The sequence below is a fragment of the Silurus aristotelis genome, assembly GCF_946808225.1.
Source record: "Silurus aristotelis genome assembly, chromosome: 29".
Classification (NCBI taxonomy): Eukaryota; Metazoa; Chordata; class Actinopteri; order Siluriformes; family Siluridae; genus Silurus; species Silurus aristotelis.
In genome coordinates this window covers 2324051-2347056 of record NC_139602.1, presented here as the reverse complement: position 1 = coordinate 2347056, position 23006 = coordinate 2324051, and the positions used below count along the sequence as shown (strand labels likewise).

Sequence of the window (23006 nt, the reverse complement as noted above, 5' to 3'; positions counted from 1 at the left end):
TTCATAGCGTCATAATGTTTGTGTTCCTCATATTGATCCTCAAAAAAAAAAAAGGAATCCTGCTATCCTTTTTCTAAAATCCTATATAAATATAGATTTTATTTATTAATTGACCACATACGGCTATCAAAAGAACTACCATGATGAAAAATGTCACCCTGAAGTGTAGTGCGCATCCATTCTGAAATAACAGGCAACCCATTACAATGCATTTCTTTAATGAATCACATCAGATCATTAAAAAAAACCACAAAATTACAATCCTAAATGTATAACGGACTCTAAGTGGACGCTAACGTCCCAAAACATCAACGAGTTACAGTTGGATTCGTCTAGCTGAAGAAATGGTTATAATAATTTTTTTTTTAACCAGCTTGAAGGAAGAATCTGCACAGAAAACAGAAAAAAAAAAAAGGTTCTAAAACGTATTAAATGACAGCGATATCACGCGAGAAATACGGCAATGGGCTGTGCTGCACCGCATTGAATAAAGGCCTTAAACAGTATCAGAATTGTGTGTGTGTGTGTGTGTGTGTGTGTGTGTGTGGGAGCAACAAGTTTCCAGCATCTTCTATTCAGAGACCGGAGCATTGGGATTCCTGGAAAAGGCACGTTTCTTGGCCGGATTTCTGCGCACACATTACGTAGAGGGAAAAAAAAAAAAAAAAAAAAGAAAAAAAAAAAAAAAAAAAAAAGCTGATCGTACGAGGGGCCGAACAACATTTCTCATTGTATCTCAAATGCTCGAAATGATAGTGAGAAAAGTGAAGGTTAAACGTACAGGTGTAAATCTCCGGGCCTCCTGTTGATCAAGATGAAGGAAAGCGATCGATCAACAATTTATTTAGAGGAAAAAGAAAAAGAAAAGACTCTGTGCAGCAGCCGGTCGGATTTTATTTTTTAAAAATATATATACGTGTGTGTCCTTCTGGGGACGTCTCCATGTCAGGGAGGTTAGCAGCACTGGGAGGACTTCACGGTGGTGCTCCGTTACCGGTCGGTGGCGGTGACGAGCTCGAACCACTGCCTCAAAGCGTCGCTCAGCGTCTCGGGCAGGGCATTGACGTCCCGCAGAATCATGTAAAACGGAAACGGGAACTCGTCCATGTAGGAGCGGATCTCCGGAAGCTCGCCCGGCCCTTTAAATATGGGTACTTTGATATCCAATATGGAGTCCTTATACAGAGAGAGCAAGAAAAAAAACAATTCATTAATAAACAAATTTTATACAGTCAAAAAAAAAAAAAAAAAAAAAAAAAAAAAAAAAAGATATATATATATATATTTTATTTTATTTTATTTATTTATTTATTTTTACATTTTATTATCACAATTACTGTGCCATTACTTTTTACAAAAAAATTATATAAATAAATAAATACAATAAAAATAAATAAACCCCTGGTTGCGTGTGGGGGAATACCCTGGGTATAGAGCTAGAAAAGGTCGTACCCTGGAGTTGGGGTTGTCCAGCACCACGAATATGACGAAGATGTTGTTGCTGCGAGCCGCCTGAACCGCTGCTGCTACTCTCTCCTTCCCCTCCAGGAACAAACCCCTGCCGTCTGAGACCACCAGCAGCAACTGTGCCGTTTCTGGACACGGACACGGAAAAGACGTTTATTATATATAAAATTATACTTTTACACACACACACACACACACACACACACACACACACACACACACACACACACACACACACACACACACACACACACACACACAAAAGATTGAGGACACCTGATTTAGACTCCATTTGCTCTTATAAAAAGCTCCACTCTTCTGGGAAGATGTTCCACTAGATCTGTTGGAGATTAGGTGGTAAAGTCAGGTACCTATGTAGGAAGTGAGGAGGGTCTGGGGTGTGTTCCAATTCAACCCAAAGGTCTCAACCCAGGAGCTCTAGAGCAGGTCACTTAAAAGTAGCGCTGCAAAGGAGCAGAACATTTCTGGTACATTTCCGAAAACTTTCTATGGGAATATCAACTCGGGAATTTTGGAAGTATTTGGAAACTGGTTTGGAATCATTCAGCCTGGAAAATTCCTGGAATTTTCGAAAATCCTACTCAAGAACTTCCACTCCCAAATATTTTCATGCTGGACTTGCGCTCAGGTGCATGGTCACGCTGGATCGGGTTTGGGTCTCGTAGTTCGGGTCTCACGCCAAGATATTGGCTGGAGAATTCGGGTGTCCCAATACTTTTGCCCACACAGTATGTGTGCGTGTACAAATCGAAATTGTATGAAAAGAGGAAAAGAATCGGGCTGCACCTGTATTCCCAGAGCCTGGATTCTGCTGTTTGGCCGCCACAAACATGTTGGCTGAAGTCTCCAGAAACTACAAGAGAAGAACAGAGAGTCTATCAGAATGCTGAATTCTGATTGGCCGAAAAAACGACAACAAAAAAAAAAGTTTCGTTTTTTAAACCCTTGAACACACCGGTAGCTGAGGTACATTTATTCGCTGTTCTATGCTGAAACGCTGCCTTATAATGCAATATACTGTCACCATGGTAACCTCCTGTTACGTTTGTGCAACAGCAATTACTAAATTCGATATTCAATATCGAGTGATTTCCCAGAAAAACGATCTCACGCATGTTCAATAAATAGGGAAAACCCCTGAAGAGTCGAAGACTAGAAAGGAGAATCCTGAATCGACTTCCAGTCTCACAAATCTTCGCAGAGGCTTTATTAAATAAGGATCGTACCATTTAGGTTATACGGGGGTGCTCAATGTCTGATTGCACATCGGACTTTGCTCTTCGGTTTTCTCCCGATAAGTTAATATAGAGCCTGTTATGACAAATTAAAAAAGGTGAAAACAAAGAAACGTTTGTAACGTGCTTGAATAAATCCAAAACGCCCTCGTGACAGGTTTCACTTTCCATGATCCGATTGCAATATTTAATCTCTAGGAGATTCTACAAAAATATATATTCAGTTTTAATTGAATTCTTAAAATTTATTTCGATTGGTTTTTGGTGCATCGATGTGCCCACGCAGGCGATTTAGCCAATTGAATTTGATTTGCCGACACTCGAAATCCGATTCGAATATGTAAATCCTTAATTGGGGCACCGCTAATATACCAAATAAGTGGCCTAGGGGGTGTGGCTATGGTGGAACTTGCAGTTTCGTATATCCTCCTGCATGCCACCACCGGTTTTTTGAGAAACTATATTAAAGGAAGGGGTGTTACGGTAGATCTGATATATACTTGAGCTATTCTCGTCTTCTTTTGCTGGAACTGGCACAGCCGCAGGATCCGGGCTCCTGATTGGTCGTTGAACTGCTGCTGGAACGGGTGGAGCAGCTGGACGCTCTCGCCGAAGCTGAAAAAAACGTCAAGCATCATCAGAATTAGACACGTTTTGAAAACTCCTTTACATGAAATTATTCTCATCTTGAAAAAATAAAAAAAATAAAAAAAAAAATAAGTTGAAATATGATTTTTCATATTTTTATGAATATGAAAAATCACTTTTCAGCATTTTTTTTATTTTGAACGTTTTTCGTTCACTTATTGCACTTTTTAATAGTTTTTCATTAAATGATGCAAAAAATCCGTATTGTTATGAAAACTATCATGTTTTTATGCAGCCACTTTTATTTTTTTGGGCAAAACATGTTTTGTCACGTCTTTTTCGCTGTGTGTGTACTGACCTGCAGACTGCCACCTGCCCCACCTCCAGCAGGGTGAGAGCGTTCACGATCACCGAGACCGACTCGAACGCCAACTGTGGGACAGAAACAGTTGCACAGGGGAAAAAAATAAAAAGGATTTATTATTCATAAAAAAACACAAACAATACCAGAGGTTTTTAAAAAAAAAAAAGTAGAGTTAGCGCAGTGTCACCGTGGCTACTTGCTCCGTACTGGAAATACGATTTGTAGTGCGCCGTACAAAAAAACTAAATTAAATTAAATTAAAAAAAAAAGTTAAATCCAGTCACTTCCCTTTTTTTTTTTTTTTTGTACGGCGCACTACAAATCGTATTTCCAGTACTTAAAAAAAAAAAAAAAAAAAAAAGGACGAAAAAAAAAACAAAATTTTGAAAAAAAAAGTTTAATCCAGTCACTTTTTTTTTTTTTTTTTTTTAAGTTTTTTTTTTTTCGTTTTATGTATAGCGATTCTTTTAGCTAAAAAGTCAAAACGAAAGAGAGTCTACATAACGAGTCTACATGATACGCACTGGACTCAAGATGAACAAATTATTTTTTATTTATTAAATTTTTATTTATTTTTTTATTACTTAATACAAAATATTCTATACAGTATTACGATTATTAAAATTTGTTTGAGTATGTTTATTTGATAGTATTTATATCTTTAACATCATTAGCATATTTGCGTCGTCGATAACGAACGCAGTAACAACTTGCGAACAAATTCATGGTCGTTCGGGACGTAACTTGTTCGTAAGGTGGGGAACATCTGAACACATCTGTATTACCTGAATGGTTATTTTTTTTCCCCATTAATTACATTTTATTTATAAGATTTAATTTGTGCCAAATTGATCGATTCCTCGATTTGATCACGATAATAAAAAGGTGTTTTGCATTTGATTTATTAAATATTATAAAATATTATTTTAGATATTATTTAACCAAGCAGGCATTTTATACGAAATTGTTTTAAAAATATTGGTCACTAATGTTAATATTAATAAACTGCAGAGCGAGAAAGAGAGAGAGAGAGAGAGAGAGAGAGAGAGCGCACACCTGTTTGGAGTGGTTGTCCACCATGCTGGACGAGTCGTCCACAGCCAAGCAGATCTGATAATCTCTCTTGCTGGGCTTCGTCCTCCTCAGCCAGATCTTGTCTTTGCGGAACTGGCTGGCGATGTAGGGAATGACTTTGCGCATGTTCAGCCGTTTTCCCGTGCGATAATCACCTCTGAGGGGAGAATATTCACAGTGAGAAACCGAAGCATTGAAAACCAGAGACAATAATTCAGAACGTGTGTGTGTGTGTGTGTGTGTGTGTATGAGAGACGGACTTGAGCTTAGCGGCTTGCGTGGGCTCCAGGATGAGACGAAGTTGTTCGCACAGCTGCTGCGAAAGAGGCGAAGTGAGCGCATGGTACTGCTGCCACATGACCGCTGCGGCAGTCTCCTGCAACACACACGAGCCGAATACGAAAAAAAATTAGATCCTTTTTTTTCATTTTGACATTTTAGAAAAGCGAACAGGGCAAAAGCATGGAAGCACAAATAGATTTTTCAATACTTGGAAATCGCTCAACAAATTCTGTACTTTTTCGCCAATCGTATGAACAGAAAAAGTTACGCACGTTTTTCTTTTCTTGAAAAAAACACAACACCAGGGGAATATAAAAAAAAGGAACTAGAGTTAGCGCAGTGTCACTGTGGCTCCGTACAGGAAATACAGTTTGTTGTAAAAAAAAAAATTGTTTTACTATGCCGTGATTATATAAGTGCTTATTTTGCGTTTTTTTACCCCAGTATTGGGTGCACGCCCTCATCCTGAATGACTTGCAATGATCTCATTCATACAACAGAGCAGTTTAGGTTTTAGGGGGGGCCTCGCTCAGGGGCCCAAAAGTGGCCCTTCCGAGCAGAAATCCAACTTTCCAGCTTCCCAATGGCTCTTAATTTCGATTAATAATACGATGATCACATGCTATAGGGTTCGGATTTGCGTACCTCGTCTGGAGATCCTGGGGTCTGCTTGTGCCACGCTTCCAGCTGCAGCTCTAAATCTCTCCTGAGCAGGTCTGGATCTTTAACCTGGAGCTATCACACACACACACACACAGGGTCAAACATTTGCCTGCAATAAAACCACAATTTTAGAGCTGAATCCTGGTACCTTCAGCATTCCTGTTAGTAACTCTGGCACGGTGTGGATGGTGGACTCTCGACTCCTCTCCTTCCTCGGATCTTCGTCGCGACTCTTCGCCTCGGGTTTCTCCTCCTCGTCCTTTTCGTGCGTCTGGGAGTCCTGTTCGGCGCTTTCCATACCTGCAGAGGATATTTGTCTCTTAATTCTTGAAAGAAGAAAAAAAACGTCCACAATCGACAGAAATCTTCATCCCACCTTTATGAGAGGCTTTGGTGCTCTCCAGATTTTCCGGCTTGAGCTCTGGAGCTTCCACCGCCTGCATCTCCTTGTCCTCCTCGGCGTCCATAGCAACGTCAGCATCGTTTTCATCGTCGTCTTCTTGCTTCACGGGTGCCGGTCTCTGTTGCTCGGCGTTGGCTGTGTCTTAATACAAACGCAGAAAGAACAATCGATACCAAGTGACACAAAAATGGAATTTGATGGTATAAAAAAAAAAAAAAAAGCCAGCGTCGTGTTTAAAAGTCTCACCGTAGGTCTGCGTGTCGCACGTCTCCTCCCCGTGTCTAACGTGTTCGTACAGATCGGATTCTTGCTGGGCGTCTTCGCGAGAGCGGTCCTGCTCGCTCCGATCTGCGCTTTCTATCGTCCGCAAACGCTTGTGCACGCGCTCGCTGGCGTCCCCCAGAGAGCGCTCGGTATCCGCGCGGCCCGGTTTCCGCTTGAAACCCTGCGCAGACGTGAGCAAAAGTTTACGACAACGTTGGCGTTATGGATGATCACAAGTGTGCGTTGGAAAAAAGTCGCCGTTTTTGCGCCGGTAATAAAAAAGAAAATAATTTAGATATAATTATTAGTAGATGCACTTTGGTGTTATCAGGAGTCCCATAGCATACGGATCGACATGGCGGAGGTAGAGCTGCATCTTCCCGCACACGGAACAGGAAAAGAACGTCTGGTTTTGCGTCATAAATTTTTTTGCGAAATCGAATCGTCCTCGGGTTATGCAGACGCGCAATCTCTAGTTTTAAAGAAGTTCAAAGCTTCAGGTCAGATGCTCCACTAGGTTTTGTGGAGATTGGTGAGGTTTCAGTCATTCGCAAGGGGTCATAATAAAATCAGCTTCTCATGTAGGTGATGTCGATGAGGTGAGGAGGTCTGGGGTCGCACCCGAAGACATCGTATGCGACTGTGTGCCTCCAGTTGTGTGGGAACAATTTGGGAAGGAACCAAATATGGCTGGAAAATGCAGGCGTCCCAATACTTTTGATAATTTTGTGTTAAGAAGTTCTGCGTCTCTAAACCTTTTATGCGAATAATAATAACATTTAATCAAACGAACACACACCTGTGTCTGTTTCTGTCTCTGCCTCTGAGAGCTCATCCTGGCCATCAGCGTAGAGTCGTGTCCCTCAGCCTGACTGGCATCAGCCGCTCCGCTCCCGTGTTCCTGAACCAGATACAGATGTAACTTCTGTTTTTATGGAAAGCAAGCGGATGGAAATAAACCACACACCTCTTTGGCTTGGTCTCTTTCGGACGCGGCTCCTGCTAGCTCCACTGCTGTCTCGCTCTGAACGTTCTCCTCGCCGGTCTGGCCATCTGTCGAGTGCTCCTTCCTCTCGGCAGCTTCCTTGTGGACGTCCTCATCCTCCTCGTCCTCCTCTTCCTGGCGACGAATCACAAAACTTTTGCAGGATTTTCCCTTTTAAATCTGCACGATTTCAAAAAAATAAATCCAAACAAACCTTTGGTTTCTCGCCCTCATCTCCAGGTCCGGCCTTGTTCTCCTTGTCCTCATCTCCACGTCCTTCGTGCCCCTTTTCCTTCTCGTCCTCGTCCTGCTCTCCTTCGCTTTCTCCTCTCTCCAAATCTAAATCTTCGTCTTTGCCTTTTTGCTCCTCTCCTGGCTCTTCCTCGTTTGCTTCGTCGCCTCGATCATCCTGCTGCTCTTCCTTCATCTTTTCAGCTTTCTCGTCTTCTCCATCTCGATCTCCCTCGGCCTCGTCCACCTCCATGGGTTTGTCCTCGATGTCGTACGGGTTCTCGGCTAAAAAAAAAAAAAAGATATACTTTTATATAAAATATAGACTTTTAGACCTTTTGTGGATTGTAATTTGTCCATGAAAGTGTATGAACCATCTCCATCTCCATCTTCCTCTTCGTCCTGTCCTCCCTGTTCATCCTGGTCCAGATTGAGTTCCTCCGAAAGGTCCATGGCTTCCGCTTCAGATTTCTGCTCCTGCTTACCGTGGTAGGGGTCCACCTCGTTCTCATCGAACTCACGCTAGACATACGGACAAGAACTCGGTTTCAGACTCATCATGACATGCAGCTCCAAAGGAACCAGACATTCGAGATTGATGGAAGCTCAGGAACTTAGGACTGTACGGACAAAAGTTTGTGGACACCTGACCATAAGATTGACTAGTTTTTCAAAAAATTTGTATTGATGCTCTTCAATCAAAGAGATACAGAGATGAAAAAGAAAATCGTTTCAATAAATTAACAGAGATCAAAATTTCATTGGTCAAAAACTCCACACAAAATACAATGATGAATTCTAGCACCAGGAACAAAATATATATAAAAAAAAAAAAAAAAAAAAATATATATATATATATATATATATATATATATATATATATATATATATATATATATATATATATATATATATATATATATTTTATACCTTAAATGTATACGTTTCACGTTTTTAATCCTCTAATCAACAAGCGCGTGAACAAATATGGCTTTATGCGAATGTGTGTTTATTACCAGTAAAACCAAACTCAACCTAGAGCATGAAGACCAAATATTCTTGTAAATGTTTTCAAGTAATTATGGAGTTGTAAACGACGTACATCTTCAGGACAAAACAGAACCTTTGCTATGTTTCCACACGGACGGTTTTAATTGCCGGATGTGTGCATCATGGCTGTTTATTTGGTCTAGGGAAACAAGTCTCTGAGAATGAAAACTGCCAATAAAGAAAAAGAAAAAGAAGAGGAAGCACGGTGGATTTTTGTTGCTGGTTTGAGACTCGGCACGTCAGTAAAACAAATTTTCTGTGATTAAAAAAGATATTTTAATTATTATTTTTATTTTTTTATTTCACCTCTTTTATATTTATTTATTGATATTTTGAATCAAAATTTGCAAAAGGTCAAACAAAAATGTGCGCCCATATACATACATACAATATGTATATATATTAAATATATAAAAATCTAAAATTGCTTGTTTTGTTATTTTCACAGTTGATTCAAAACAATTTGAAATAAAATTTCTGCTTGGTTAAATAACATAAAATATTTTATGATATTTTACAAAAATAAAATACAGTGACACTGCGCTAACTCGTGGTCCGGCACTTACAGTGAGGAAAATAAGTATTTGAACACCCTGCTATTTTGCAAGTTCTACCACTTAGAAATCATGGAGGGGTCTGAAATTGTCATCGTAGGTGCATGTCCACTGTGAGAGACATAATCTAAAAAAAAAATCCAGAAATCACAATGTATGATTTTTAAACTATTTATTTGTATGATACAGCTGCAAATAAGTATTTGAACACCTGAGAAAGTCAATGTTAATATTTGGTACAGGAGCCTTTGTTTGCAACTACAGAGGTCAAACGTTTCCTGTAGTTTTTCACCAGGTTTGCACACACTGCAGGAGGGATTTTGGCCCACTCCTCCACACAGATCTTCTCTAGATCAGTCAGGTTTCTGGCCTGTCGCTGAGAAACACAGAGTTTGAGCTTCCTCCAAAGATTCTCTATTGGGTTTAGGTCTGGAGACTGGCTAGGCCACGCCAGAACCTTGATATGCTTTTTACAGAGCCACATCTGACCACATGACTTTCTCCCATGACTTCTCTGGATCATCCAAATGGTCATTGGCAAACTTAAGACGTGCCTGGACATGTGCTGGTTTAATCAGGGGAACCTCCCGTGCCATGCATGATTTCAAACCATGACGTCTTAGTGTATTACCAACAGTAACCTTGGAAACGGTGGTCCCAGCTCTTTTCAGGTCATTGACCAGCTCCTCCTGTGTAGTTCTGGGCTGATTTCTCACCTTCCTTAGGATCATTGAGACCCCACGAGGTGAGATCTTGCATGGAGCCCCAGTCCGAGGGAGATTGACAGTCATGTTTAGCTTCTTCCATTTTCTAATGATTGCTCCAACAGTGGACCTTTTTTCACCAAGCTGCTTGGCAATTTCCCCGTAGCCCTTTCCAGCCTTGTGGAGGTGTACAATTTTGTCTCTAGTGTCTTTGGACAGCTCTTTGGTCTTGGCCATGTTAGTAGTTGGATTCTTACTGATTGTATAGGGTGGGCAGGTGTCTTTATGCATTTAACAACCTCAAACAGGTGCATCTAATTTAGGATAATAAATGTAGTGGAGGTGGACATTTTAAAGGCAGACTAACAGGTCTTTGAGGGTCAGAATTGTAGCTGATAGACAGGTGTTCAAATACTTATTTGCAGCTGTATCATACAAATAAATAGTTTAAAAATCATATATTGTGATTTCTGGATTTTTTTTTTTTAGATTATGTCTCTCACAGTGGACATGCACCTACGATGACAATTTCTTCATATCTTCATACAGTAGTTCTGGTTTTAAGTTTTAAGTGAAGGTTAAAAGGTAAAGTTCAAGCTTCCAGCATCCAAAGACGTCCAATACAAACTGTGTGCCTCAGTGTTTGTTTAAAAAGCACACATGGCTGGAAAACGCTGGTGTCCCAATAATTTTGTCCACACTGTCATATCATACTAAGGTTTTCCTTAAAAACAAAGAACCGTCATAAACACTTACCTCATCTTCCTGCTCGTGGATTTTCTCCTTCTCGCCTTCATGCTCCATTGGTTTGTCCTTGTCCTCGTTTTTCTCCTCTTTATTCGACTCGCCTGCTTCTGTGTTGTCGTCTTTGGCAACCAACTCGGACTCGCCCTGCAGAGAGAGTGAACAGTCTGTTAAAAACGGCTTCTACAGCAGCTTCGGAGCTCCTGAGAAGAACAAAGAGTGGATAATGAGCACAGGGAAAGATCGTGGCTCTCCCTGGATTCATCACCTGGTCCATTCCCGGGCCGGATTCGTCCTCTTTGTCACTGTTCTCCGCGTCGTCATCGTCGTCTCCATCATCACCCCACATGCGCTCATCAAGTGTGTCAGTCGCTCCGTCTCCCAGGTCTCCCATCTTCTTATCCAGCTCTTCATCCTCATCTTTATCGGAATTCTGTTCTTCATCTAGACGTGAAACCGGAACGTTGGCAAAAGCCGTTAGAATCATGTGACCCGGACACCGAATATTTTCCCGATACAAAAAAACAAATGGCGATTCGGTTACCGGAGTCTCGCGTCTCGCCGTCGTGCATTTTCCCGTCGAAGTCCTCGGACATCTCGATGGCGTCGTCCTCCTCTCCGATATCGCGCTTGTCCGGCTCCTCTTCGCTCTTTTCCTGTCCTTCGCGAAGCGTGTCTTCGACCTGCGACAAATCCCAGCTCTTTACTCAAACCCTTTCTTTTTATTTACCCCCTAATTCTTTCTTTTCTTTTCTTTTCTTTACCTGATCCTCATTTTCGATCTTGTCGCTCACGTCCTTGACGCCCTCTCCTTCTCCGATCCCTCCGCCCTCGTAGTCGTGGAACTCGGTGGCGCCCTCGCCATCGCCCCCGCCTGTGAGCTCCTGGGGCAAACAAAAGCCCTGAGAGACGGAGAGAGAGAGAGAGAGAGAGAGAGAGAGAGAGAGAGAGAGAGAGAGAGAGAGAGAGAGAGAGAGACGTCGATTAAGATAAAATCTGATCATCATTTAGAACTGGAAGGCTGTGTGTAGTTTCTCTGACACTACCTTCTGAGCGAGGTCGGTGAAGATGCTGGCGAGGACAGACAGCAGTTTGGCTGTGCTGCGGTGAGCGCCCAAACACACCGCCACGTACCAGCGCACCAGCTCACTGTACACACACAGCATGGGCTCCAGACGAACCAGACCCCTGCAGGCCTCGATCAGCTCCTGCTCATCACAGATACACACACACACAAACACGACATGATCACAAACGGTTACCAAGTTGCTGTGCTGTTTTTGTCTGTCTGCCTGCCTGCCTGTAAAAGCATGAAATTGTTCCTTCACTTGATCTAGGAGACCCACACCTGTTCCAGCTCCATCACCATACACTTTACATGGGTTGGAAGTGTTAGGAAGATCTTGAGTGGCCTCCTATAAATCTCGGACCTCAACACTGCAGAACATCATATTAGGGATGAATTGGAACTCCTTACCTACATCAGTACCTGATTTTACTAACAGCTGAATGAAACACAAAAGAATCTCAAGACAATCTAAAGGAACATCTTCCCAGAAGATTGGACCTAATTATAGGAGCAAATAGGGACTAAATGTGGACTGGGAAGTTCAAAAACAAGCAAACTGATGCTGTGGGGTGTCCACAAACTTTGGTGTCCTACTAACTCCTTTTCATTGTCACAATAAAATGTACAGAAAAAAAAAAAAAAAAAAAACAGACATCTGGAACATCTGTCGAGAAATAATAAAAAAGAAAGTTCCTGGACAGGAAAGGCTCACCCCTAAATGACGTGCCTTACACGTGTCTCTGAAGGACCGCAGCTTCTCCAGCAACCTCTCCAAGAGCCCTATGACCTCAGCCAAGGCGAGACACGTCACGTCTCCACTCAGGTCCTCCTCCATAAGACGGCTTAGGTGCCCGGGTTTCAGAAGCTCCTCGGCTGCTTCAGAGTCGCTCTCTGGAACGGAAAAGATGTATTGAGAAATAGTTCACACCAAATTCAAAAACTTCATTACGGATCCCACATCACACCTTTCTTGCTATCTTCTGGCTGGCCTTCCTGCTTTTCCTGTTCTCTTCTCTTCACCAGCCCTTGTACTCCACACAGAACCGCATTTATGGTTCTCTCCAGTTCCTCTGAGAACTCGGCACGGAACGACGCGGCAGAACCTGAGAAGAAACCAGAGCAAACGTATCGACATTTGAGAGCCCTGTTCTGATCAAATGAACCCAAGACTTGAAGGTAAAGTTCTCTGAGGCATCTCCTCACGTTTGGATGAAGTCCTGATTGGCGGCAGTTGCGAATTCCAGGCAGTAAACTCCAAGACGCAGGTGTCCACCTCCGCCCTGACGCCGTGCAGACCTCGGGTAAGACACGGCTGCGAACGAGGAGCGTCGCTGCCGTCGAGCTCAAAGAGGCCCTCCAGGGCCGCCATCCGTCCTGCGAGTGCCCCCAAACCCTGAACGCATGAGCAGCACTCCTTCAAGTGCCTCCTGGAGAGAGAAAAAAGCACTTATTAGTAACGGCACACGCATTCGTACCGTACCGCACCATGACATAAAAACGGAAGTACCGTGGATTTTGTGTACCGTTACTGATTAGTGAAAAAGGTGGCAGCATGGACGCTAATAAAAAGTCTGTAGAAGTCTAACCTGGTTTGGATCGCTCTTTGTGTAGATTCACGTCCCAGCGCGTTGAGCCTGTCCTTCAGCTCCGTGCTTTCAGTCTGCAAAGCTGCGATGATCTTCTCCGCCTCGGTCCAACTCGCCTCGCCTCGCCTCATTAGACACACCTGAGGCTGAAGGTGGGGCGACAGAGGCGTCGGGTGGCTCAGTGTGGCCTCTCCCTGGCTCCCATCGCCCTCTCTAGACTGGCACGCTGTTCCGTTGGACCCCTCGGGGCAGCACTGGAGCACCCATGAGACCTGCTGCAGGGCCACGGAGCACCGCTGCGCCAGCGCTCGGGCCTTCGCTACCCAGCTGCTGAGAGAATCCTGAGGCGGAAGAACGGCCTCCTCTGTGTCTTCCTGAGACTGGACGTCCTGGATGGTGTCGATCAACCTTCTGCAAGGTTTAAAGCGCGAATTGAGTGACTAGTCAAATCAATCGATTGATCAATCGACCAATCAACGTTCCAGACCGTACCTGAGGTCCACGAAGTGTGTCGTTATTTTGGCGAGTCTGCGCCTTTGCTTGAGCAGCAGCTTGAACAGGTGAGAGGAGAAGCCCCGGCATCGCTCTATGTTTCCCAACCCAAGTTCCTACACACACACACACACACCCACACACACACCCACCCACACACACACCCACACACACACCCACACACACACCCACACACACTTAGATCATGTTTAATTCAGGGGAAAAGTATTGGCACCCTATAAAGAAGTAAACCTGTGGATACCCTGTTCAGACAGTCAAAGAAATCGTACAAACCTTTACGGCTGCCTGCATGGCGGCTTGCATGGCGTTACGTCTGGCCCAGGAGAGATAGAAATATTTCTGACATCCATCCCATGTGCTGTTCATCTCAGCAAACAGTCTAAAAAATGGAGGAAAAAAAAAAGAGGACAAAGCATGTATATTTCACTATGAGCTTTTTTTTTTTTTTTTTTTTAAAGAACTTCTACCATCGTCAGACAAAAGTATTGGGACACCAGACGTCTTTGGATGAGCTAACATGAAATTTTCCCCTTCACTTTAATTCGCAGACCCAAACCTGTCCCAACATCACAATCCTCCTCTGCACAAGCACCTTTCCATCTGCTCTCCATGAGTTGGATGTGTGTGGAAGATCTTAAGTGACCTGCTATAGAGCTCCAACCCTATTGAACACCTTTGGGATGAATTAGAACACACCCCAGACCTCCTCACTTCCTCACCTACATCAGTACCTTGTCTGTGAATGAGCCCAAATCCCACAAGATCTAGAGGAACAACTTCCCAGAAGATTGGAGGGGATTAAAACAGGAAATGGTGACAAAATGTGGAATATAAAAAAAGAGCAATGTTTTGCTGTTTCTTCATCATAATATCAGATGTTGAACTATTTCTGGAGTTGTTCTCCTCAGGAGCCCCTGGTTCATGTGCTCCAACTGACTAACTCCTTAAATCTCACTCTCTGGTGCTCATGATATTTCTCACTCTGGTGTTTGCATTGTGGTTTTTATGATTTATAATTACACTCTTGGGTGCCACCTAAATGAGGACGAGTTCCTCTCTAGGTTTCTTCCTCATACCGTCTAAGAGAATTTCTGTGTTCTTACATTGTGTAAAACTGCTTTAAGTCAATGTCTAATATTAAAAGTGCTAAAGGAATTAATGATTTGAGGCGTCCACAGACTTTTGACCAAACAATGCGCGAACAAACAGGTACACGAAGGATATAAGTGGAGGAATGTACATGGTTTCTGTTGGTTCCTGTGCTCCCAGTGTGGCCAAAGTTGTTCTCATCTCTACAGGCTGCAAAAAGAGCGGCTCCTCCTGGTCGGAGGTCCGAGCCCACGTCAGGCCTTTACGATACGACAGACCTATAAAAAAAATATAGTAAAAAGGACATTACAAAAAAAAAATAATAATAATACGTTACAAAAAAAAAATCAAAAATCCATTCCTTGTTTGAGTCTAATAAACTACTGAGTCACTGACCGATCTGCGCCAGCATCTTAAAGAGGTCGGCCAAAGCGCGCTGTTTCTGCAGCAGGATGTGCTTCGCTTCGGATTTCTGCCTCTCCTGCTCCAGTGTGCGGTTCACCGTTAAACTCTGCAGCGCCTGAACGTTGCTAACGATCTCTCCTAGACGCCAAAACACGGAACGTTTGTAAATAATGACCGCACGCTATAAATCGGCACTGGGTTACATCAATGACAGCGTTACCTGTGAACTGGTCGAGGTCCTCGGAAAGCTCGGGCAGAGGTGACGACTTTACCAGCCGCACGCACATCTTCCTCATCTTCCTCGTGAGCGTAGGTAGGCGAGCTTGCAGGGACGACGGCTCATCAGACCTCAACTCCTCTGGACCGTCGTTCTCAAAAGGGGAAAAACATACTTTGTGAGTAAATGCAGACGTCTGAAAATCTTTAACAAAGAAAAAAAAAAAAAAAAAAAAGTCATGCAAGGTCACACCTGTAGGTTTCGGCTCCGTCCAGGAAGGGCGCTCTGGAGCGCGCGGTGAAGCTGGTGCAGCGGCGCGTCCTCTTGATGGACGTCCATGCCGTTCGCGCTAGCGCTGGTGGTCTTCTCCAGCAGCCAGGGGGCGCACGGCCCGGCCAAGGCGGCCTCAAACTTTCTCACGAACTTGAACAGAGTCCTAAAGAGCAGCGTCATGAGGCAGAGGCGAGTTTTTAACGAATGAACAACATTTACCACAGAATATACATTAGACTTTACTTTTAGCATTTAGAATGTCAGCATGTGGATCGATTTCTCTTCGCTAAACCGTTTCTCGGCATCGCTGATGCTACGAAGGCGTGTCCTGAGAGTCATATAATACAGATTAACATAGCAGAGGTAGAGCTGTAACTTCCTGCACACAGGACAGGAAAAGAATGTCTGGTTTTATTTTTAAATCTTTTTTTTTTTTCGCAACAAAGGCGTGTTTGTCAAAGGGTAAATTGATTTACTGTCTGTATGGACGTCATGTTAGCATCAGGGCTATAAAACATGACAGACGTGAGTCATCATCAAATCCATTACTTTTAAATGACTACTGAATATAAGAAATTTCAGCTTTACGTAAACATGTTTCTGAGTAAAATCGCTTCCTTGGGGGGGGGGGGGGGGGGGGCGGGGGGAAGCTACTTCATATGTATCGTTTAACATAACGTAGGCTATGCGCCGAGAGGTGAATCGAATCGAACTCCGATATTCAGGTGCACATGCCCACATTCCACAGTGAGTCCCCACTTTTTTATAATAAGAACCCACTCTTCTGGGACAATGTTCCACTAGATACTGTGGAGATTTGCGAGATTTTATTTGAGAAAAATCATGTTTATGCCTTAAACGTGGTGGTAACAGTTTGGGCAGGAAGAAAAAAATGGCAGGAAAAGTCGGGTTGCTTACAGTTACTTGTTAACGAAAGGAAAAAAAAAAAATAAAAAAATAAATAAATAAATAATAATAATAATAATAATAATAATTCACATCAATAACAAAATTGCAATTGCATTAATCCACCATGCATGGCGCTCCTCCTCACCTGTGTGTTTTCTCCACCGACTGCTTAATAGCCCAAAAACTGACGTCATTCCACTTGGAGATCTTTACAAAGTCCTACAATATTAAAAATAAATAAATAAATAAATAAATAAATCCTCTATTAAAAAACAGGGGGAGGGGGCAAACGACTGGGCAACTGCAAAACCCTCACCTTGAGTTCTTTTTCGATGGGCGCTCTGAGCTGCGTGATCCTGCCCTGGATGCACTCCGAGAACTGTGTGTAGTACTTGTGCAGGTTCCACAGCAAACTACACAGCGAGGCTGAAAGAACATGCACCTCCTATTATTTTCAGTCAGATGAACACGTATATGATAGATACGATAGCTTCACTTTTTCCACGTTTTGTGTTCACAGCTTTTGCTCAACACTTTGTTGAAGCTCCTTTGGCACCAATTACAGTCTCAAGTCTTTGACTTTAAGGCTTCAAGCTACAATGCTATTTTCTGCCAGTTTCTCCCATTCTACTTTGCAGAACCTCTCAAGCTTCATCAGGTTGGATGGGGAGCGTCGGTGCAGAGCCTTTTTCAGATCTCTCCAAAAATGTTCAATCAGGTTCAAGTCTGGGCTCTGGCTGGGCCACTGAAAGACGTTAACATAATCGTCCCGTAGCCACTTCGTCGTTGTCTTGGCTGTGTGTTTAGGGTCTTTATATGCTCTGGAACAGGTTTTCATCAAAGACGTCTCTGTACATTGCTGCATTCATATTTCCCCGGATCCTGATTATTCTCCCAGTTGCTGCTGCTAAAAAACATGCCCACAGCTTGATGCTGCCCCCACCATGCTTCACTGTAGGGATGGTATCGGCCAAGGAAGATGAGCGGTGCCTGGATTCCTCCAGACATTACGCTTTGATTCAAGCCAAAAAGCTAAATCTTTGTTCCTTATGGTCTGAGAGTCCTTCAGGTGCCTTTTGGTAAACTCCGTCTGGTCACTCTACCATACACGCTTGATTGGTGAAGTGCTATAAAGATGGTTGTTCTTCTGGAAGGTTCTCCTCTCTCCACAGAGAAATGCTGGCGTGACCATTGTGTTCTTGGTCACCTCTCTGACTAAGGCCCGTCTCCCTCGATTGCTGTTTGGCCAGGTGGCTCCGCTCTGGGAAGAGTACTGGTGGATTCAAACTTCTCCTATTTAGATAATGGAGGCCACTGTGCTCATTGGGACCTTCAATGCTGCAGAGATTTTTCTGTCCACTTCCACAGATCTGTGCCTCGATACAGTCCTGTCTCGGAGGTCTACAGGCAATTCCTTGAACTTCATGGTTTGTGCTGACATGCAGTGTTACTGTGGGACCTTCTGTAGACAGGTGTGTGTCTTATCAAACCATGTCCAAATCAACTGAACCTTTTCCACAGGTGGACTTCAATCAAGTTGCAGACACATCTTAAGGATGATCAGTGGAAACAGGATGCACAATTCAATTTTGAGTGTCATGGCAACGGCTGTGAACACTTATGGTGATCGAGAGGATCTTGGCGTTCAGTCAGCTCATTTTCTGAATAAGCTAGAGATCTTTCTCAGCAAATCCCATGTGATGACACAATATGCTTTGATATAATAATCCAAAGATCAATGAGATGGTAATTTTAAAAAAATATATATATATGCTTTCGTGGAAGTTGTGGAACCAGGAGCCCCTTGATCTTCATCTCAATACACAACGCGATGAACGGCAAACTCACCGTGTCCTTCTTGTTTTGGCGCCAACAACACATGGCAGTGGAAGGCGAGCAGCATGGCCAAGCGTGTGTGAAATTCGCCCAGCGTGGATCCCTCCAGGAATCCCTGCAGCGTGGATGAAACCGGAACCAGGGGAGACTCTTTCACGTCTAAAACAGAAAAAAAAAAAATCTGGTTTAACAGTAAATCCAATCATCTAAATAATTCTAACTATATTTAAATCCAAAAATATAAAGCAGGGAGACGGAAGGTTGTACCGGGTTTGTTGTTGGTCCTTTTCTCCTGAAGGTATCTCTCGATCAGCTGGTAGATGGAGAACCAGTGCTTGTTGGAGTTCTCTGAGTGCCGCCTCAGAGCGTTATCCAGACTGCTAGACCAACAGCTGCAAGAGCAAATCATCTGAAATCAGCTCTATTATATAACGTGAATAATCTGAGCGGTCTACTGAGAACATTATATGGAAAAAGGAACATCTTCTGAGAAGAGTGGAGCTTATTATAAGAGCAAATGGAGACTCGGTGTGGAATGGGATGTTCAAAACAAAGCAGTCAGGTGTCCACAAACTTTGTCTATATAGTGTATATGTGCAGACTCTAGATCTTAAGAACCTCTGTACATTACTATTTACTCGAGATGGACTACATACTTGAGCTCCAGTTTCCTCCACTGGATGATGAGCTGTGTAACGGGCTCCAACTCACTCCTCAGAGACACGGATCGACTGGCGTTATTCTCCCAGTCCTGAAAGAGACGAAGAAAAGAAGATATATATATATATAACAAATAAAAATAAATAAATGAATAAAACGTATCACCACATAAATGTATGCATTATTATTTCACTGCATTTTGTGTCCTCACCTGGGATTTGCTGAGCAAGATCTCCAACCCATTCAGGAACTTGGCTAGTGGGCTGGACAGACTGAATGCCAGGATCCTCTCGATCACCACAGTGATCTGAAAATAAAAAATGTAAAAAATCCTATAATACAAATAAACGTACTTAGAAAACAGATCGATGAACGTATTTCCTTTTCTTACCTGCAGGAGCGCCGGGTGATCAGGCCAGTCTTCTAGGCGGCGACGGACTGCACGGGCTAACTGCTCGATGACGGGAAGGCACAGGCGGGCTTCACACATGTTCGGCTCCCGATAGAAGTCATAAGGTCCTTCGCTCTGGAGAACGAGGCCAGCCGGACCTCCAGAACCCCGGACGGTGTTCTGCAGTACGGAGCTGAGTAGCAGCTGGGAGCCTGTCAGCTGAGGATCCATTTCACAGTCTGCTCGGAGACAGGCATATAGGAATAATAAGCGTTTTTTATATTTACACACACCGATCAGGCATAACATTATGAGCACCTGCTTAATATTCTGTTGGTCCCCCTTTTGCTGCCAATACAGTTCTGACCCGTCGAGCATTAACTGAACTAACTTCAACAATTTGAGCTACAGGAGCTCGTCTGTTTGATCGGACCACATAAGTCAGCCTTCATCCTCCACCTGCATCAACGAGTTATGGCTGCCTATGACCCTGTCACTGGTTCACCACTGTTCCTTCGTTGGACTAGTTTTGATGGACACTGACCACCACAGACCAGGAACAGCCCACACATTTTGGAGATGCTCTAACCCAGTCATCAAGCAATCACAATTTGTCAAACTCTCAAATCCTTACGCTCACCCATTTTTCCTGCTTTGAACACGTCAACTTTGAGGACGAAATGTTCACTTGGTGCCTAATAAATTTACCCACCCACTAACAGGTACCATGATAAAGAGATCATCATGTTATTTTATGCCTGATGGACACTAAATCTTGGATTTACGCTAATCCCTTACCCATAAGATGATAAAATCGAGTTATTAATGGTGCGGTGATCTGAAAAGACGAGACCAAAGTGCTGAGGTGTTCCTTGCTCCGGTCGCTCGGTGGATTTGACTGGTACCACAGTGATCGTGCAAAGGCCAGGCACAGTTTCTGGTGCACCTGCACGACAGAGTTCTGGCAGCTAGAGACTCGGAAGATGCTGTTTTCGGAAGTTTCTCCGTCGCGTTCGTCATCATCGTCATCCTCGACAATGATTGGCTGCTCCAGACTGGGTTCGGCGGCGATGTCTGCAAAATCCTGAAAGGATAGTCAAAGGGTCACCTTATGAGTTCATATAAAGGCTGGGACCTATGCACAATGTAGCATTGATGCTACTCAAAGACCACTAAAATGCCTCTTGTATTGACAATGACATCCTGAGGCTGTTGGAAAAGGATGTAAGGAGCTGTGCTCACTTTGTGGTATGTCGGGAAGGAGCGTCTGAAATCGCGCTCCTCCTGCTGCTCCTCGCTGAGTCCTCCTCCGTGTAGTGTAGAGCGGCTGCGATACAAACTGGCCTCCTTCTGCTCTTTCTCTCTTGCTCTCCTCTCTTGCTCATCCCACTCGTTCACCAATGCCTGAATGCACACCAAGATTTTTAAAGAGGAAAAAATATACTCTGTACAAAACAATTTTCCTCCATTAGATAATACCTATTCGAGTTCCAACCCTCACCTGAGAAACGTGTCTGAGCAGATTTTGTGCTTCCGTGCCAAGCTCTCCTGCACTTAGTGTGTGGCTCTGCAGACACAACAGAGCGCTGAGCAGTAACACGACAGGCTCTGGGACCACGTGGGTCACTTCGGAGTCAGGAAGGACCTTCTGCAGTCCACGGAGGGTATCCATGCACGTCCGAGAGCACAGGTATTGTGCACGCTCGAGGTCGGAGGTCAGTGGTGGTGCAGGAAAAGCCAGAAGCGTGGAGACCAGGTCAGTGAGACCCGGAAGCACAGTGAGAGTAGACGCCACTTGGGAAGCAAGCAGACGCATGCCGTGCTGCAGCTGCAGGATAGCTGAGCGTAGGGGGACCACGACATCCGGGTACAGCGGGTACTCGTCGACCAGGCGCTGCGCAAAACGCTGCTGCGACGCCTGCCACACAGCCTCCTCCTTTAACAAGCCCTGGATTCCTGGCCGAGATTTGGGCCCGGAGCCCTGCAGGGCCTTGAGGAGGTGCGACAGGAGGTCGCCTACGGCTGCCGGCTGGCCAATGCTGCACAGGTAGTGCTGGAGCTCCTGGTACAGGCGTCCATACTGGGGTTCCTCGGGCCGACATGCCTGTTTTCTCCCCAGCTCGCAGATCTGTTCTTTAACCTGTTGCATTCGGATCCACAGGTACCTACAATGCCACACACCAACACTTGTTACATACAGAATTTTATTCTTCCTTTTTATAACGTAGCTAAAACATGGAAATGGACCTGATTCTGGGATGTTGAAAGACGTCGGTGGTGCTGTTTTCTTCAAGCGGCACCCCTGTGAGCAGCTGCGATGATAGACTCCGCCCATTCCATTCATCCTGAAGTAAGACAAGCTGAGAACACAGGCGACTTGCAATTAATCAAAAGGAACACACAACATATTTCTAGGTGTAGATTTCAAAAGATCAAGAAAAGAAGCACCTCGTCTTGTGCGTATTTGAGTTTGTAAGCCCTCTTGACCGCCGGGTCGAATATTGTCTGGGGGACCCAGACTTGGATCTGCAGCAGACCCATGTTCACCCAGAACACCCCGGAGCGGGCCAGCTGGACCGTGTCGCAAGCCCGGTTATGGGAGAACTGGGTCAAGCAAGTCACCAGGGTTTCCAGGAAGCCTTCTGGGAGCAAGTTTTCGGGGAGGCCTTCTCGCAAGGCAGTCTGAATTTCTTGCGCTGCCCCGACTGGGTCCTCGCCTTCGACGAGAGCATCACAGGATTCCGCGTAGCTCTCCTGTAACCCTGGAGACAGAAGGTCCGAAAGAGCGTGCAGCTGCCGGCATAACACCAGGCCCTGCAACTTGCGGTCTGTCAATCTGCAGGGAAAGAATAGAATTTTCTCATAGATTTTTTAATTATATTTATGCAAATCACCTTAATGTCCATGTCCCTACCTAAAATCAGCCAGTTCGGACATGGCCAGGTTGTCCCACAGCACAGCACTGAGGTCTTGGAGTTGCCCAATCCTCTCTCGCCACTCGCCCAGCGTCACCCGTGATGAGGTCAGGAAGGAGGAGCCTGACGGGTCCCACTTCACTGCTTCACTGCTGCTTAAAACTCCCAGCACGCACCGGGACCACACAGCTCGGCTCAGCATGCCTGGACCCTGCACAAGTTTCATAATGCATCGCTTCTATATTAGCGACTCAATCAATTCGTTGTGGTAATAATTGTTTCATAGCGCCCCCAAAAGTACCCCAACACATGTACCGTATCAGAGGGCCCCAGCAGTGATCGAACGCTCTTCTTGGACTCCTCTTCTGGACTCAGTGGACTCCATTTCAGCCAGCGATCAGGATCTAAGGTCACACTGCCACACCAGAGCGCTGCCAGCGTCTCCGAAAGCAGCTCAGACCAAACTAACGACAGTTCTTCTACAGGCTGGAGGAAACCATGCAGACGTTGAGAA

The 23006-nt window shown here is 44.3% G+C and overlaps 1 protein-coding gene across 2 annotated transcripts in view; it reads right to left on the bottom strand.

The window, feature by feature from the left end:
* Positions 1-201: 201 nt before the first annotated feature.
* The window catches only part of mdn1 (midasin AAA ATPase 1), a 47307-nt gene continuing 24502 nt past the window's right edge, over positions 202-23006 (bottom strand). Inside the window, exons 57-100 of one of the 2 annotated variants that reach the window (XM_083534923.1) lie at positions 22808-22978; positions 22492-22703; positions 22026-22413; positions 21825-21937; positions 21079-21742; positions 20820-20981; positions 20376-20661; positions 19578-19816; positions 19398-19493; positions 19183-19277; positions 18794-18918; positions 18539-18685; positions 17007-17116; positions 16836-16909; positions 15761-15944; positions 15512-15662; positions 15283-15429; positions 15038-15164; positions 14071-14176; positions 13777-13892; positions 13285-13695; positions 12902-13125; positions 12664-12801; positions 12411-12589; positions 11676-11837; positions 11394-11531; positions 11174-11312; positions 10898-11073; positions 10642-10776; positions 7952-8099; positions 7561-7862; positions 7329-7481; positions 7161-7262; positions 6344-6542; positions 6071-6238; positions 5843-5994; positions 5677-5766; positions 5010-5125; positions 4732-4906; positions 3670-3743; positions 3224-3338; positions 2275-2341; positions 1453-1595; positions 202-1176 (exon numbers count right to left, since the gene is read on the bottom strand). In XM_083534923.1, the coding sequence (XP_083391049.1) occupies positions 991-1176; positions 1453-1595; positions 2275-2341; positions 3224-3338; positions 3670-3743; positions 4732-4906; positions 5010-5125; positions 5677-5766; positions 5843-5994; positions 6071-6238; positions 6344-6542; positions 7161-7262; positions 7329-7481; positions 7561-7862; positions 7952-8099; positions 10642-10776; positions 10898-11073; positions 11174-11312; positions 11394-11531; positions 11676-11837; positions 12411-12589; positions 12664-12801; positions 12902-13125; positions 13285-13695; positions 13777-13892; positions 14071-14176; positions 15038-15164; positions 15283-15429; positions 15512-15662; positions 15761-15944; positions 16836-16909; positions 17007-17116; positions 18539-18685; positions 18794-18918; positions 19183-19277; positions 19398-19493; positions 19578-19816; positions 20376-20661; positions 20820-20981; positions 21079-21742; positions 21825-21937; positions 22026-22413; positions 22492-22703; positions 22808-22978 (7605 nt within the window). In that variant the 3' untranslated portion in view covers positions 202-990. Of the gene's footprint in view, positions 1177-1452; positions 1596-2274; positions 2342-3223; positions 3339-3669; positions 3744-4731; positions 4907-5009; positions 5126-5676; positions 5767-5842; positions 5995-6070; positions 6239-6343; positions 6543-7160; positions 7263-7328; positions 7482-7560; positions 7864-7951; positions 8100-10641; positions 10777-10897; positions 11074-11173; positions 11313-11393; positions 11532-11675; positions 11838-12410; positions 12590-12663; positions 12802-12901; positions 13126-13284; positions 13696-13776; positions 13893-14070; positions 14177-15037; positions 15165-15282; positions 15430-15511; positions 15663-15760; positions 15945-16835; positions 16910-17006; positions 17117-18538; positions 18686-18793; positions 18919-19182; positions 19278-19397; positions 19494-19577; positions 19817-20375; positions 20662-20819; positions 20982-21078; positions 21743-21824; positions 21938-22025; positions 22414-22491; positions 22704-22807; positions 22979-23006 lie in introns of both variants that reach the window. The other variant, XM_083534924.1, reaches the window with a different exon arrangement.